We start from the raw sequence: 15,344 nt of genomic DNA on the forward strand, positions 1-15,344 counted from the left end.
CAAATTAAAAAATATATAAATGTATCCTTTACTGTGTTTACTAATGGGGAAAAATAGTAAAAAAATCAAAACGATATTTTTATATATTTATTTTGAAAAAAAAAACATTTGGTGTCATTTTTGATGCTTTAGGCATTACGGTAATCAAAATATTTAAATTTATTTAATAATGAAACAATGCAAACCCCGGTATCAAAGTTGAAACTTCAGGCATTTAAGGGTTAAAGCGATCATAATGGAATGCTACTCATAACCCAGCCTACGCTATGAACATACGCTGACGGGGTACCAGTGAGGATTACAGGAGGTTAATTAACCCATCGTGATAAATTCACTAGGAGTTAACCACAATGGTTTCGAGAAGGGACCGCGTGGAGATCTCGTGAAGACTAATCTCCCAATTCATAACATTCTCTTTCTCCCTCGTCACTGAAGAAAAGAATACTAACTGGAACTAACAATCCCCTCCCTCGATCTCAGATTCAACTCGACACAAATGGGCCACCTTTCCTAAATTAGCTAATCTTGATCCCTATATTATTAAAAAAAATAAAGAATGGATTGGGGCTACAGACATCGAATTGAAATAATTTAAAATTTATCTGCCTAATCATTTGGGAATTACAATAAAAAAGACAATTTTAGCATTAAACTACCTCCGAACTACGGAGTTCCTCAAGGTGTAATTCTTGGACCAAATTTATATCTAAGTCACATAAAAAAGTAAATTAATATCAATAATATACACTCAGGTTGTGGAATGAGCTCCCTGCCGAGATTTTCCCAAGAGACTACAGCATGGGGTTCTTCAAAAAGGGGGTAAAGAGGTTTCTTCAGGGTCGGCAACGCACGCGTAATTGGTATTGCAGGTATTGCAGGTGTTCACAGGTTACGGTAACCACTTACCATCAGGTGGGCTGTATGCTTTTTTGCCACTCAGTGGTATAAAAAAAAATGTAGTAAACAATTTTATAGTACAATAAAATTGAGAAAATCCGGCTATTAAAATTCTGAAGTTTTTAATGATTTAAGTTGACAAGTAGCCTCCATATTCCTACAAACATGACGTACATAATAATACTTGTTTAATAAAAAAAAACATCTAGCCACTAAAGCTATATGTCACGCCAAATATCCAAAAAATATACACATCCAAAACGTTACCTACTCTTTATTTATTTAGTCGGATAAGTACAGTACGCCAAACTCACGAATACATTACAAAACTCACCTATGCCGCGTGTCGATCTCGTGCTCGTACAGGCCGTCCTTTGTGGGTTTCTCCGGGTCCACTGGGTCCCCATACAGGGTAGACGTGGGCTGGAACAAAAAATATATTTTATTTGATATCTGTTTAGAATTAGTTTAATTCCGCTATTATTAGTTTGTGTGTGACTGTCAACACTGGAAGTCTGACCACCACTTGTTGCTACCTAGTAGTTCCACAACCCTCAATATTATCCATCAATTTTAGTATCATGAGCGGAACAGTATACTTTGTTATATCCATGGCAATATTCATGTCTTTTGTTTCATTTAATTATTTTGTGATACATAACAATGGATGGTAAAACAAGTCCTATATGATTAACCTGATGAGGTTATATATATCGGGGTATAGAATAGAATAGAATAGAATATCATAGAATATCATAGAATATAATAGATTAGAATAGAATAGAACAGAACAGAATAGAATATAATAGCATAGAATAGAATAGAACAGAACAGAACAGAATGGAATATAATAGCATAGAATAGAATAGAATAGAACAGAACAGAATAGAATAGAATATTATTGCTAACTGTGTACATACATATAGCTGTAAACATTGCTTTGGACTTGACATCAGTATCAACAGTTATACCCTATCGGGCATGGAACAATTTAAAAACAGGTAAGCTAGCAATTATATTAACATACAAATTCACAAATATAAATATATAAGAAAAAAAAAAGTAAGTCTATAAGCTATAAGCAACCACTTTTCATCAGGTGGGCCGTCAGCTTGTTTGCCATATAAAGTTGCATAAACCAACTTGGTCAGTAACTACTGACCATTTCGTAGTAGCAGCCCGGTTTCCGCCTGAACGCAAACGGCCCGTCGTCGGGCGGGCTGGCGGCCGCCTCGCGCGGCACACTCTCCTCTTCCGACGACGTGTAAACGCCCGACTCTGGAATCAAACCCGCCGCCGCACTCGCTGTTAGATATCTCATATATAAAGTACAATAATATATGCGTCATGTATGTATCATTGGCATTCTTTTAACTTACGATGTAAGTAAAATATAGTATAGCAAAATACGATATATTGTACGATATCTATGTATTGGTCCAATAAAAGGTATATTAAATATCGGTTATCCAATATATAATATTGAAATTAATGAAGATATTCGATTACCCGACCGGAATGGGCGATATCGAAATGGATGACGAGCTTTTTCCCGCCATAAGTGTTAAGAGGAAACCAATATATAGATATCGGAGCGGTGCCGATATTACTTACGCCTACTTTTAGCTAACTAACCATCCTCAAAGTGTCCGTTCACATAGACCTGCTCGGAGAGAATATCAAACTTTGATCGCGTTTAAAATAGAGTTTTACGATCATTGAAATAAGGTTTATTCTCTCATTCTTATTCTTTTAAGACAGTGATCTACTAGTGGAAGTAAACATTTTTCCGAGAGAAACTAATTAAATAATAAAAAAAAAAAAATGGAAACATCAATTAATTTCTTTATCTTTTGAGGACTCGGTTCTCTCGTAATGCACTGATGAAGATATATATAAATCTAATTATACTATTTAAAAAGGAACCTATTAAAGTATTCCTAACTCACATCTTACAAATATAAATATACCCTTAAAACATAAATTCAGTAAATACTTTAAATCAACAACAAAACTATTTGAACTTTTGTTGCCCAGTTATATAGTTATATATTATATGTATTTAATATGTTATCTATATATAATTTTTCAACAGCGACCGATCTATGCACCGTTTGAGCGTAGGTACTTGGCCGTCTCGCGGCCGTGCCCGCGCGGCAGTAACAATCGGCACTCACCTCGCAGCCCCTGCACCGAGCCGACGGCCGGATGCCTGTGTTTGGGCCGTTTCTTGTACGGCCGCTTCTCTCGCTGTAAGGCAAACACCTCGATAATACACTCTCTCAAACGGCAAATTTCACTCAAACGACGGTTACAGGTTCGATCCACGTACAATACAAACATTTGTGCGTACATCTGTTTGCATACGTGTTAAAAAAAAAAAGTATTTTAGAATTTCTATCTGTAATCTTGCAGCCATACTAAAAGCTCTGTTTAGTGTAGCACTAGATGGCGTTAATATGTTCTAATGGTATACAGGATGTAAGGGACAGGTTGGCAAAAAAAAAGTGAATTCAGACTCAATATTCTGAACTGAAAACTAGTGGACATTCTTTTCGGAAAATTTCAAATTCTTTTCCTGTTTCTAATCATAGATCATAATGTCAAAGATTAGATATTTTTTCCTTACAAATCTTGTAATCTTGTAAATATTTTTTTTAAATAGTGAAATACTATGAAAACAGCAATGTAATATACGTATCAAAATCCTATCGCAACGCGTAGAATCAGCTGTATAAAGTCAACGCCACAAGTGTACGAAAACTGTCTACGAAGAAGCGCCTTTAACGTGGACGATAACTACGTATCAATTGTCGAGTGGATCGTAAAATTTCAAATACATTGCGCGACGTGATAAATAAACTGCCATCTGATACACACGATTCATCTGAATCGGCTGTTTTCGTTTTGGTCAACCTGCCTCTTCCACTCTGTAATCACTATTATACACACACAGTGCAGACTTGGCCCACATTTTTAATTTGGCAGAAACGGCTGTATGTTTTTCGTAACATAAATTTATTATGTCTATATTTTTTTAATAGTACCTACTTTTATAAAAAAAAGTTGGATTATTAAGAATTACTTTGAAATTATAGTGCCAACCCAACTGAATTAAAAAAAAAAAAAACATTATTTTGTAAACTAAAGATGTACAGCGATATCAATTCTATGGCTATATAAGATGACTTTAAACAAACCTGTTTAAATTAGTAAAATAAAGAAATCTAATCTAATCTAAATTATGGCCAAATTGTGTGTCTTTTAATTTAAATAAATAACTTTAATAAAATATCTAGAGATTTTGATTTATATTTATGGTATTTAATTCTAAGATAGAATCCGCAAGACGTGTGCTGAGTCAGTGGTTTTTTTTATTCATCTTCGAACATATGATTTCAACTTTTTATTTTGCGTAACTGCCTACCCTATAATGTTTGTATTACTATAACGTTATTACTTCAAGTTTGATATAGTTGTTTGTACGTATATGCGATGTCATAGACATTTTAGGTTAAACGTTGTTTTTATTTGTAAAATCCTGCCTTTGTCTTTATTGTCTTTTTTTTATTATGAAATTATTTAACTGCTGGTTTATCTTTAATAAAAAATAATATTGAGAATTTTACATTACGGTCGATTTTCAAGCACAATTCTGTAATTCTATCTCTAAAATTCACATATATCTGTAAGAAAATCTATAACTTCATATTATTCCATTTCGCCTGCTAATATTGTGAAAAATCGAGATTAATTTTTCATTTTGCACCAGAAAGAATCCGTTTCCACGCCTGATGAACGATATGGCTAGTACAATGTACAAGTGTGATAACGTCGCATTTTAAATCTATGCCACGTGAACACGCCTCACTGTGACGAAATGGTAAATTAAAAATATTTACATTTACAATATTTTTATTATAACTCTGGCCTGGTTTAGTAAACAATCGTGGTAGATTTATTTTTATCAAAATCCATCATTTGTAAAGAAAAAAAAATATCAAATCTTCGTGTAAAATGAATAAAACCATATTACGTCGACCCCAAATAACTGTGATAAGGCCAGGAAGATGATTTGTCATAATAGGTAGTTTAATTAATAAAATATATTTGATATTTTTGTGCAATATATGTTTTTGTATTTTATGCATGTAAAAATTATTAATTCACTCTTGCGCCACCTACCCTTTTCTATCTGTTCTCCTTTAACCAAAGATTGTCTGTAAGACATTGCCCTAGCAATAAGACCGCCTTTTGCACCTTTATGTATATATTTTAATCTGTACTTTATACTACTGTATTTCACTTAAATTGTTCAATTGTCATCGTATATTTTTATTTTTCTGGTGCAATAAAGAGTTAAATAAATAATAAATAAATAGCCGTTAAAATTAATGTCAATAATAATGTAACAATCCATTAACGTTCTACTGTTCGGCATGTGTTTCTCCATAAAAGGTATAAAACACACAAAAAATAGTAAATACAAAATCTTTTTATTCCATTTGTTTAATTCGTTTAATTTTTTGTACGGTTATTTCGATTTTATTTACATAAATTTATTTTGAACAATTTTGAATAATTATTTTTTAAGATTGCATGGCTCAATTCGGAATGCAATTTCAGCGGATAAGAAACTCCGATGTTGCTTTTGTTTCATAAATAAATTGAAATTTACCATTCATTTTGTATGAACGCAAACTATAAAACAAGATAGTAATACAAAATCGCTTCTATCTTTTAAGCTTACAGCTTATTCATGAAGTTGTCTATAGATAACTTTAAACGTGATCGATTTCCTGGTGCACAAAGTAGGTATAGGTACCAATCCCCTGTCCTCACATCATGATCAATCACCTGGTGATAACAAAATGCCCCCCACCTATTTCCCTGTACTCAGAACGCGGCTAATTCCTTGGCGTACTTGTGTACCTCAATATCCTGGCGGACAGGGTTCTGATATCTGTCGTATTAGTCAGTAGCTATGTGCTATAGGATATAACATCATGAAAATAACCAAGCTATCGCTACGGCTGTTAATTGCCTAAATCTACAATACACATAAACAACAAAGTTTACCAATCAATTTTGATATAATTTGATACAAAATCTAATGACTGACCGTCTAATTCCCTGTATATACATCGTGAACAATTCTCTGGTAACAACACAACAAAGTGTACCGTCTATTACCCTGTACAAATATTGTATCTAAATGGATTGTCAGTCCCATTGTTAACAATAATCTCACCACGGAAACCATGGTTGTTGCCTCCCAAATTAGACACAATGGGATAACTTGACAACCTCACCTATCATCCCTAACTGGTACCCCGTCAAATTCGTTTGTCGCGTAAAGTGTACTATCAAATTCCCTTGGCACTAACCTGTCGGGGGGCAGCGTGTGCGGCGTGGACGTCGTGGTGCGAGGCGGGGGAGTGGACGTGCGTGGAGGCGGCGCGCGGCGTATATAGCGGCTCGTAGTGGCGACAGCTCGCGGCCAGTCGACTCGCCGACAGCGGTACGCTCGTGTACGACGCTCTGACGGAGAAATTTGAACGACTCCTATTATACAGGGGTAAAATTAACAAAAAATTAGCCACCTTCGGTTTGGACTACAAGCATCCAAAAATTATTTCGTACAGAGCAGAACAAAAATGCGTTCTGGAGCACTCCAGACATCATATAGAAACAATTAAAAGACTACTTTGAGAAACGGTCTGTAGATCCGTTTATACACAGTCTGACGCACATAATCCGATAGTCCTTACAAGGGATTTCTTACTTCCCTTGAACTACTATTAAGGAAACAGAAGTAGTTAGGGGGGAAAGGGATTGTTAGTAATGAAAACTGAGAATCCAATTGCTAGCAATATACCCAACCAGGTCGACCTCCTCGCGGTTCTACCTGGAAACTACCATGGTTAATTCCTGATGAATTCATCATGATAACTAACTGGCCTGTTTTCATTCTCATCTATCACCCTTCACTGGTGCTCCGCCAGCGTATCCTGTTAGCGCAGGCGGGGCTACCATACCATTTTCACCCATCAAAAAAAAAATATCACTATTAAATTCAATATTATCATTTACCACAATCCCCCTGACGACCCCGTAAAGAATTACAGTCCTGAACATCCTCACTAATATTTATTAAGGTGAAGTTAAATTTATGTGGCTCAACTGCCTGAGATTGGCTCACCCAGCCGTTGCGAAATTGGGTATACATGACTGGACTTGATGTATGGAATTGGAGAAACGCATATATCGCGGTCATCATCATCATCGCCATAATATATCAGCCATTATTTGTTCTCTGCTGAACATAGGCTTCCTCCATAGACCTCATAAAGGAACGGCACCATTTCTTATGGGAGTTTATCAGTGGGGAGATTTACAGTAGTTGCCACGTTTAGCAGATGAATTGGCACCAGCAGTTTGGCTTTTGACGATGTTTTAAGAGGGACGCTGCTGCCATTTCCTCAACCATTATGTTCCCTTAGTCGCCTCTTACGACATCCACGGGAAAAGAACGGGGTGGCTCACCTTTTATGGCGGGACCACACGGCACCATTGGCATATTTAAAATTAAATTTACCAGCCAGAGGGAGACTATATAGAAATCATCTGCATGAGTATCTTTGTTCCACTAATATTTCCGCCGCCAAATGTTGCATGGCTGGCTTTTTAACCTCTGTGTGGACGCTGTCACATGTTTGTAAAAAATAAAGTTTATTTTATGTCTTATATAAATGTCACAATGTGAGCTCATTCTAATCTCCGAAATTGCTCAAACGATTTTCATGAAATTTTATAGATGAGTATTAATGTTTGCTTCAACTTGAGAGATAGGGTTGCTTTTATTCTGATAAGAAAAAATGGGCGAAGTAACTTTAGAACCAGAATGGTCACGCACAGTGCTGTTTCAGAGGAGTTTTCTCCCGCGAACACTAAGGTTGTGGAATGATCTTCCTGCCGAGGCTTTTCCTAGAGACTATAGCATGGGGTTCTTCAAAACTGGCGTATTAAGGTTTCTTAGAGGTCGGCAACATGCGCGTGACATCCGTGGTATTAGAGGCGTCGAGTAATTACAGTAACACCGTTTACCATCAGAAGAGTCGTTTGCTTGTTTCCCATAAAAAAAAGTGGCAGTGGGGGGTCAAAACCATATCAGCTAATAATATTATTTTACAAACCTGGGAGTTGGTTCAGGCGGCAACAGCTGATTGGCGAAGTCTCCGGCCGTGTACCGGCGGTCGGCGAGTTGGGCGGTGAGCGCGACCAGCTCGCGCTTGGCCACCTCCCGCCTGGCGACCAGTTCGAGCAGGGTCAACGCCCGCACGAGATCGCGGCGGAGCTTCAGCATCTTTTCGTATGATGTCTCGTCGTTTTTCCTGTAATTGTGATATAAAGTTTTGTTGTAAAAAAAACTACATAGGCTACTTCTTGTCCCAGCCACTAAACATATCGCGGTCACGCGAGCACAGTCGCGGGTAAAAGCTAGTTATTATATATATAAATCGTATTACGAACCTGGGAAGCGAATTTTTATACAACTGCTCTAGAAACGAGTGTAATGTTTTCAGGGTTCAGTATTTATGGATGTGAGTTTCTCTACTCCACTAAACTTCTAAATAGTTGAACTAATTTGGATGTAAGTATATATCGTTAGAATTCTTAGATCGTCTTATGTAATATTGGCCATTTATTTTTTTGAAATTACAAGTACTTTCTTAGTTGCATTTGGCGGAGCAAAACATATTTGTATACGGAGCAATATACTTGTTGTTAGACAATAACGAGTCTATTTTACACACCTGTTCTTCCTGGTCTGCATCTTCTCAGTCCGCCGCCGGAACGCGAGGTACGGGTTGTTGGACGACTGGCCGGGCCTGCTCTCTGTTTTCACCGACAGTATCAACGGGTGTTGCTGAGAATCGAAATGGCCATGTTAGCATGTAGCTGTAACACGCAACTTTGCAGAAGGGACCTTTAGACTTTACTGTTAATGGTCCCTGTCATGTGGAGATAGTTCCACGCTGTTCCCTTTGGAATCCATTGTAACTAGCAAATTTGCTGCGATTGCCAACTGATCTAACTTCATCCTCGCGGGGGGGAAAGGGATTGTTAGTAATGGGGTCTAATGAACCCATTACTAGCAATACACCTTATCAGGTCGACCTCCACGTGGTTCCCCATGGAAACCATTGTGGTTAATTCTAGTGGAATTCGTCACGATGGGCTAACTGACCTGCTTTCATCATCACCTATCATCACTCACTGGTGCCCCGCTAGTGTATCCCGATAGCGCGGGCGGGGTTACCATTCCATTCTCAACCATTAAAAAAAAACCTCATCCTCGCCTACTTTATACTACAAAAGGGAAACCATCCATCACTGGTGTTCCAGCAATGTGTCCTGATAATGCAGACCCTTACCATACCATAATAATCATCATCTTCCTACCCTTCGTGTTTCAACCGTAAAGCAGTTGTGTTTGCATAGCTGTGTTTCGGTTTGAAGGGTGGGATATGGCGTGAATTTACAGGGTACAGAGGAATAACACCTAAGTCCTCAGGAATGGCAACGCATGGGGGATATCATAGGCGAAACAGTATACTCTGTTATGTCCATGGTACTGCTCATGTCTATAGGCGACGGTTACCATTTTCCATCAGGTGGACCGTCAGCTTGTTTGCCATTCTAAGTTGTATAAAAAAAAAACCCTTATCCAAATTGTTAATTGGGGTTGGCGTAATATGTTTTCTCTTCCAGGCCTTTACCCAACCATTTTTATTAAATTAAGATTGCGTTCCACAAAAAAAAATATTTTGATTTCAAATCTAAACTACTGAATCTATTTTGACAAAATTTCTATAAAACTAATTTGTAAGTATCTGATCACTGGTAATTAACGCTCCTTTCCACTCAGGGTTTGCTGGAAGAGAACTATTACAGAGTTAAGCTCGCGCTGTTGTACATCTTCATTTAATATTCACTTTAACTATGTAATTTTTGTTTACAATAAAGTATAAATAAATATTAATAATAAATAAGTATATCCTTTCAAATAAAAAAGGTATTATCCAAATCGGTTTAAAAACCGACGAAATTAAGGATATTAAATATATTAAAAAAAAATACAACCGAACTGAGAACCTTCTTCTTTTTGAAGTCAGTTCAAAAGAAACCTGCGACTTTATCCATTAGTATCTACACGCGGTCCTCCTGGTAACCACAGTAGCCATTTCTACTGAATTCGTCAGGATGTACCAACCGGCCTGACTTTATCCTCACCTATTATCATTCACTGATACCCCGCCAATGTACACCGACAGCGAAAGCGAGGTCAGCATTCCTTTACCATCGAAAATGAGTTCCGAGTACTCGAGATCATATCATTACTCACCAATGCGAGGGGATCCTTCTGCGATACTGACGTCGCTACCACGCGGTCAAGGCTCTAGAACATTCCACAACTCACGTACCGTGGTCAGCCGCTTGTTGAGCCAGTAGTCGTAAACCGCTGTGACGAGTTCGTCGTGCCTCTCCAGCAGTAGCTTCGCCTCGCTGAGGGTCACCACCGTCTGGCCGGAGCTCTTCTCCAGCTTGTCCATCATCTGCTCGAACTTTAGCTCTGTAATGTAATGAACCTTGTCAGAGTGGATTAAAATTATGAGTAACTAGAGAAAGAGTAAACGTTCTCTTCATGACGACGATGATGATGATGAAAGTAAGGGAGATTCGATGAGGAACTCTCTCACCTGTGTTTCCGCTCAGAAGTAGTTGCGCTTACGGCTGTGTTTCGATTTAAAGGGTGGGATATGGCAGTGAAATTACAGGGCACGACAGGATAACACTATAATCCTCAGGAGTGCAAACCCATGAAGGGTACCATGGGCGTCATAGTGTGTTCATTAATATCCATGGCGCTGTTCATGTCAACAGACGACGGTTATCACTTCCCAAGAGGTGCACCGTCGGCTTCTAGGGGGTAGAGGGATTGTTAGTGATGGGGTCTAAAAGCCCCACTGCTAGCAATATACCCTATCAGTTCAAATTCCACGCGGTTCCCCTAGGAAACCATCATGGTTAATTTATGTGTAATTCGTCACAATGGGCTATCTGACCTACATTCATCCTCACCTGTCATCTATCACTGGTTCCCCGCCAGCGTATCGGTATACGCGCAGGCGGGGTTACCATTCCATTATCATCCATAATTAAAACCGTCAGCTTGTTTGTCATTCTAATATAGTACATTAAAGACTCACTCAGTTTACAAAATATATTTAGTAAGGATGTAAAGGCGACTATCTCATAAAACATTAAATTCAATCCTCTTGATATTCAATTAACAATAATCTATGCAGAACAGGGGTAAGATTATTCAGCACCTTTGCAATTTGGGAAACAATAATAATGGAAACTAAGTAAATTCATTAAAATAAACCCATTAGACAACGCTTCGTTGAGTTTCTGTCTGAAGAAATTCAGGGCCGGGGAGAGTGTTGACCGTTTTAATAATGACGTCACTGGATGAACAAGTACCTCGCTTTTCATAAAGGATTATTCATATTACAACGGTCAAAGAACGGGTGGGCAACGAGTGCAACTCCTACTACCTTGTTGTTACTATTGTATCACCCTTTAACTGTCCACTGCTGAATATAGTTCCCCCCAAAAGGGAGGTTTGGCCAGTAGTTACCACGCTTGACAGGCGGGTTGGCAATCGCAGTTTGGCTTTTGGTGATGTTCAAGAAAGACGCTTTTGCCCATCTCTCCACCACAAGCTCCCTTAGTCGCCTCTTACGAGACCCACGGGAAAGGGAGAGGTGGCCTATTCTATGCCGGGACCTATAGGGCTACCTTATTAATTGGTGATTATTGTATGTGAAAATTTGTGAAGTTATTGAACGACTGAATGGATCGGTTATACAGAATCCTAAATATATATATTCTTTATTGCACTTGTAAGTTCCATATAAAATAATGTATTTATAAATGTTATGAGCAAGGGTGGACTTATCTCTGACAGAGATCTCTTCCAGTCAACCCAATACAGTGAGAAAGCGTTTCGTTAGCGGGCAGCTGAAGTGCTACATATAAATATTAGTATTATAGCATACTTTCAAGTTTAAATCATAATTCATATGACCAAATGCGGGAGTAAAGCTAGTACAATAAAATAATCCTTAATTATAAACACATAAAAATTGCGTGTCACAATATTCATTCACGCTAATCTCCAAAATCGCCCAATCGATTTTAAAGAAATTTTATTTATTTATTTATTATTTTTAAGAGAATTTTATAGCTATAATAACTTAATAATTGGCAATACTTAATTAATTAAAAGCTACCACATATAGTTAACGAAAATTTTATTCGTTACAGTCTAGATCATTAATAAGTTTTTTTTTTTATACAACTTAGAATGGCAAACAAGCTGACGGCCCACCTAATGGAAAGTGGTAACCGTCGCCTATAGACATGACAGAAGATGCCCATGGACATAACAGAGTATACTGTTTCGCCCATGATACCCCCCATGCGTTGCCATTCCTGAGGACTCAAGTGTAATTCCTCTGTACCCTGTAAATTCACGCCATACACGAATGGGACAGAGGTACCCATACAATCCACTTTTGTACAAAGGCTCCCTCTGGTAACAAGTGTGCAAAATATGTATATTGTTTGCTCTACCTTGAGGAATAGGACATTATATTTTATTAAAAAAAAAATTATCTCAGTAGGCGGCAATAGCGGGCAGGAGGGGGCAAACAACGTTTGTCGGGTCAGCTAGTAATAATAATAAAAGGAGTAAAATTCCGTCGGATCACACACTTCCGACCCGTACGCTGAACGGATGACGGTAGGCCGTCAAAGTATTCTATTCTCTATCTCCACAACGTTATGGATAATTTTATATTGCCGCTAGCTGCGTCCGTCTGTCCTGTGCCCGTTGTAATATGTATAGTCCCTAAAAAGGGTCCATTTTGAACTATTGTCCAATGGTTTCGTTCAGAAAACGGAAGTCTATCCGCCTCAGGTCTGGGTATATTCTGTACATTCAGATCACTGATTCCTTGTTATACAGGGTTGCTTCACAAAAACAATATTATTTAAACAATACATTTCATAATTATTTTTATTATATAAAAGAAAAAATAAAAACTACCGAGACCAAAACTACTCAAATCTCTCAATATTATTAAAATGAGAGTTTCCTTATGTCTCAAATCCTTTGTCTGTGGGAACACAGTCAAGCCGTATAACAAAGAGACGTGAATTCAAATCCCATTGGATCGAGTACTCGAAATGTATTTATTCAACCTATTAATAATCACTTTAAATTTGATTGTTTCATCTACAACGCCATCTGTTAAAACTAATCAGAAATAGCGATTAATTACCATACAAAAGCAAGTCAGCATTAATTTTTCAGTTGAACTTAAAAATAATCAATTTTTTTAAGCCACGCCTGTATCATAGCGAACAAAAAATCATTATTCGGTCAAGCCGTTTTTGAACTTTGAGCGAAGCTAAAGCAAAACAGCAATTGATTATATATATATATATATATATATATATATATATATATATATATATATATATATATATATATATATATATATATATATATAATAAAAATTATTTTTAACTATTCCACTTTATAATTTATCAAGACCTCTGCACCCTCTAATTCCACAGTCATATCCCACCCTTCAAACCGAAATACAGTCATGCAAACACAACTGCTTCATAGCAGAAACACGAGTGGGACAGAGGTAGCCAAGTGGGCGACTATTGTACAAGGTCACCTAGCGTTGTTTCCATTCTATGATTGTCACCACTATTGGTGTACATACCCGTGAGCTCGAGGTGCTTCTGCTGCTTGAGCCACCGCTCGTCCTCCGAGTCGATGTCGTACTCCGGCGCCTCCTGCTCCTCCCATAGCGCTGCAACAAACACATTACACTGTTAACTTTGACACTAATTAGGTTTGGTACTAATTATACTTCACGAACGGACAATTAACGGCTGATATAAGGATGATGATAATATAGTAATTTACCATTTTTAATGGTTATTTATATTTAAAGATAATATATAATAGCTGTTAGGATGCCTAGGATACTTGCTGCATTTCCACGCTGAATAGCAATGAAAAATTTTTTAATTATCTCTAATTATATATATATATATATATATATATATATATATATATATATATATTATATATATACTATATTTTATATATATATATTATATATATAATATTATACATATACATAATACATATACATACAATGGAACAAATGCTTCGATAAACGCTTCTTACATTCATCAATCTTGTCATACATAAAAATATATAAATACTGTACACGAAAAGTACACATTAAGTGTTTAATTGCCTCCGCTCGCGTATTATTTCGCGTAAATATATTTTTTTTATTTTTTTGACAAAAAATTTAATTTTATTTTATTATGATTTAGCATTGAAAAATATATACAAATTCAAATTTTCACGCTTTTACGATCAATCCCTGTTTTTTAATCGCGATTTTTATATACCGCAATAGGGTTGCAAGATGGCAAGCGAATATAATAATTGTAGTAGGATAAATTCTCATGTATGGTTTTCGAAATAATATATGTGGTAAAACAACGTTTGCCGAGTCAGCTAGGTATATATGTATATACTTATATATGTCTTACCAATGGCATTTGTTCAATTTATAATTTTTACACAATTAATATTTATTCTTTGATACTTTTCCTGTGTACCTACTGTCAAACATTTTACGATGTCATTTTATAACATGACGTAACATTGTTTATGAATAAATTGAACTGAATATCCCATATTGGGACTCGATATTATCGTCGCTCCAATAACACGATTTGTAATTCAAGTTATTTTCCTGTTGCATACATATATTATGTACACGGTAGTATTTTTAGACACGACATAGCTGATACTGGTAAGTAAATGTGATAAAAAAAAGTTATTAAAATATGAAAATCTTATACATTTGTAAATGTTACTATTATTACAATTTGCAATTAGCACATTGCTATGTGTCCTTTTTTTTTGATAGGTGAAAATGGTATGGTAGCCCCGCCTGCGCTAACGGTGTACGCTGGCGGAGCACCAGTGAAGGGTGACAGATGAGAATGGAAACAGGCCAGTTTAGCCCATCATGATGAATTCATCAGGAATTAACCATGATAGTTTCCAGGGGGAACCGCGAGAGGTCGACCTGGTTGGGATATATTGCTAGCAATGGGATTCTCAGTCTCCATTACTAACAATCCCTTCCCCCATTGCTAAGTGTCTAAATATAAATAAATTTTTAAATGAAAATTATGTTATTCCTAAATCAACAAATTCACCATAAAATTGTTATTTATTTTTATGCGAATCAAAAAACAAACAAACT

The 15,344-nt window shown here is 36.8% G+C and overlaps 1 protein-coding gene across 2 annotated transcripts in view; it reads right to left on the bottom strand.

The window, feature by feature from the left end:
* The window catches only part of LOC113515259 (uncharacterized), a 133,912-nt gene that overhangs the window by 22,099 nt on the left and 96,469 nt on the right, over positions 1-15,344 (bottom strand). Inside the window, exons 3-10 of one of the 2 annotated variants that reach the window (XM_052901140.1) lie at positions 13,770-13,859; positions 10,386-10,534; positions 8,715-8,827; positions 8,094-8,291; positions 6,285-6,462; positions 3,075-3,147; positions 2,060-2,175; positions 1,232-1,320 (exon numbers count right to left, since the gene is read on the bottom strand). In XM_052901140.1, the coding sequence (XP_052757100.1) occupies positions 1,232-1,320; positions 2,060-2,175; positions 3,075-3,147; positions 6,285-6,462; positions 8,094-8,291; positions 8,715-8,827; positions 10,386-10,534; positions 13,770-13,859 (1,006 nt within the window). The remainder of the gene's footprint in view (positions 1-1,231; positions 1,321-2,059; positions 2,176-3,074; positions 3,148-6,284; positions 6,463-8,093; positions 8,292-8,714; positions 8,828-10,385; positions 10,535-13,769; positions 13,860-15,344) is intronic. The other variant, XM_052901141.1, reaches the window with a different exon arrangement.

This window comes from Galleria mellonella, unplaced genomic scaffold, assembly GCF_026898425.1.
Source record: "Galleria mellonella isolate WM207_F2 unplaced genomic scaffold, CSIRO_AGI_GalMel_v1 utg746, whole genome shotgun sequence".
NCBI lineage: Eukaryota > Metazoa > Arthropoda > Insecta > Lepidoptera > Pyralidae > Galleria > Galleria mellonella.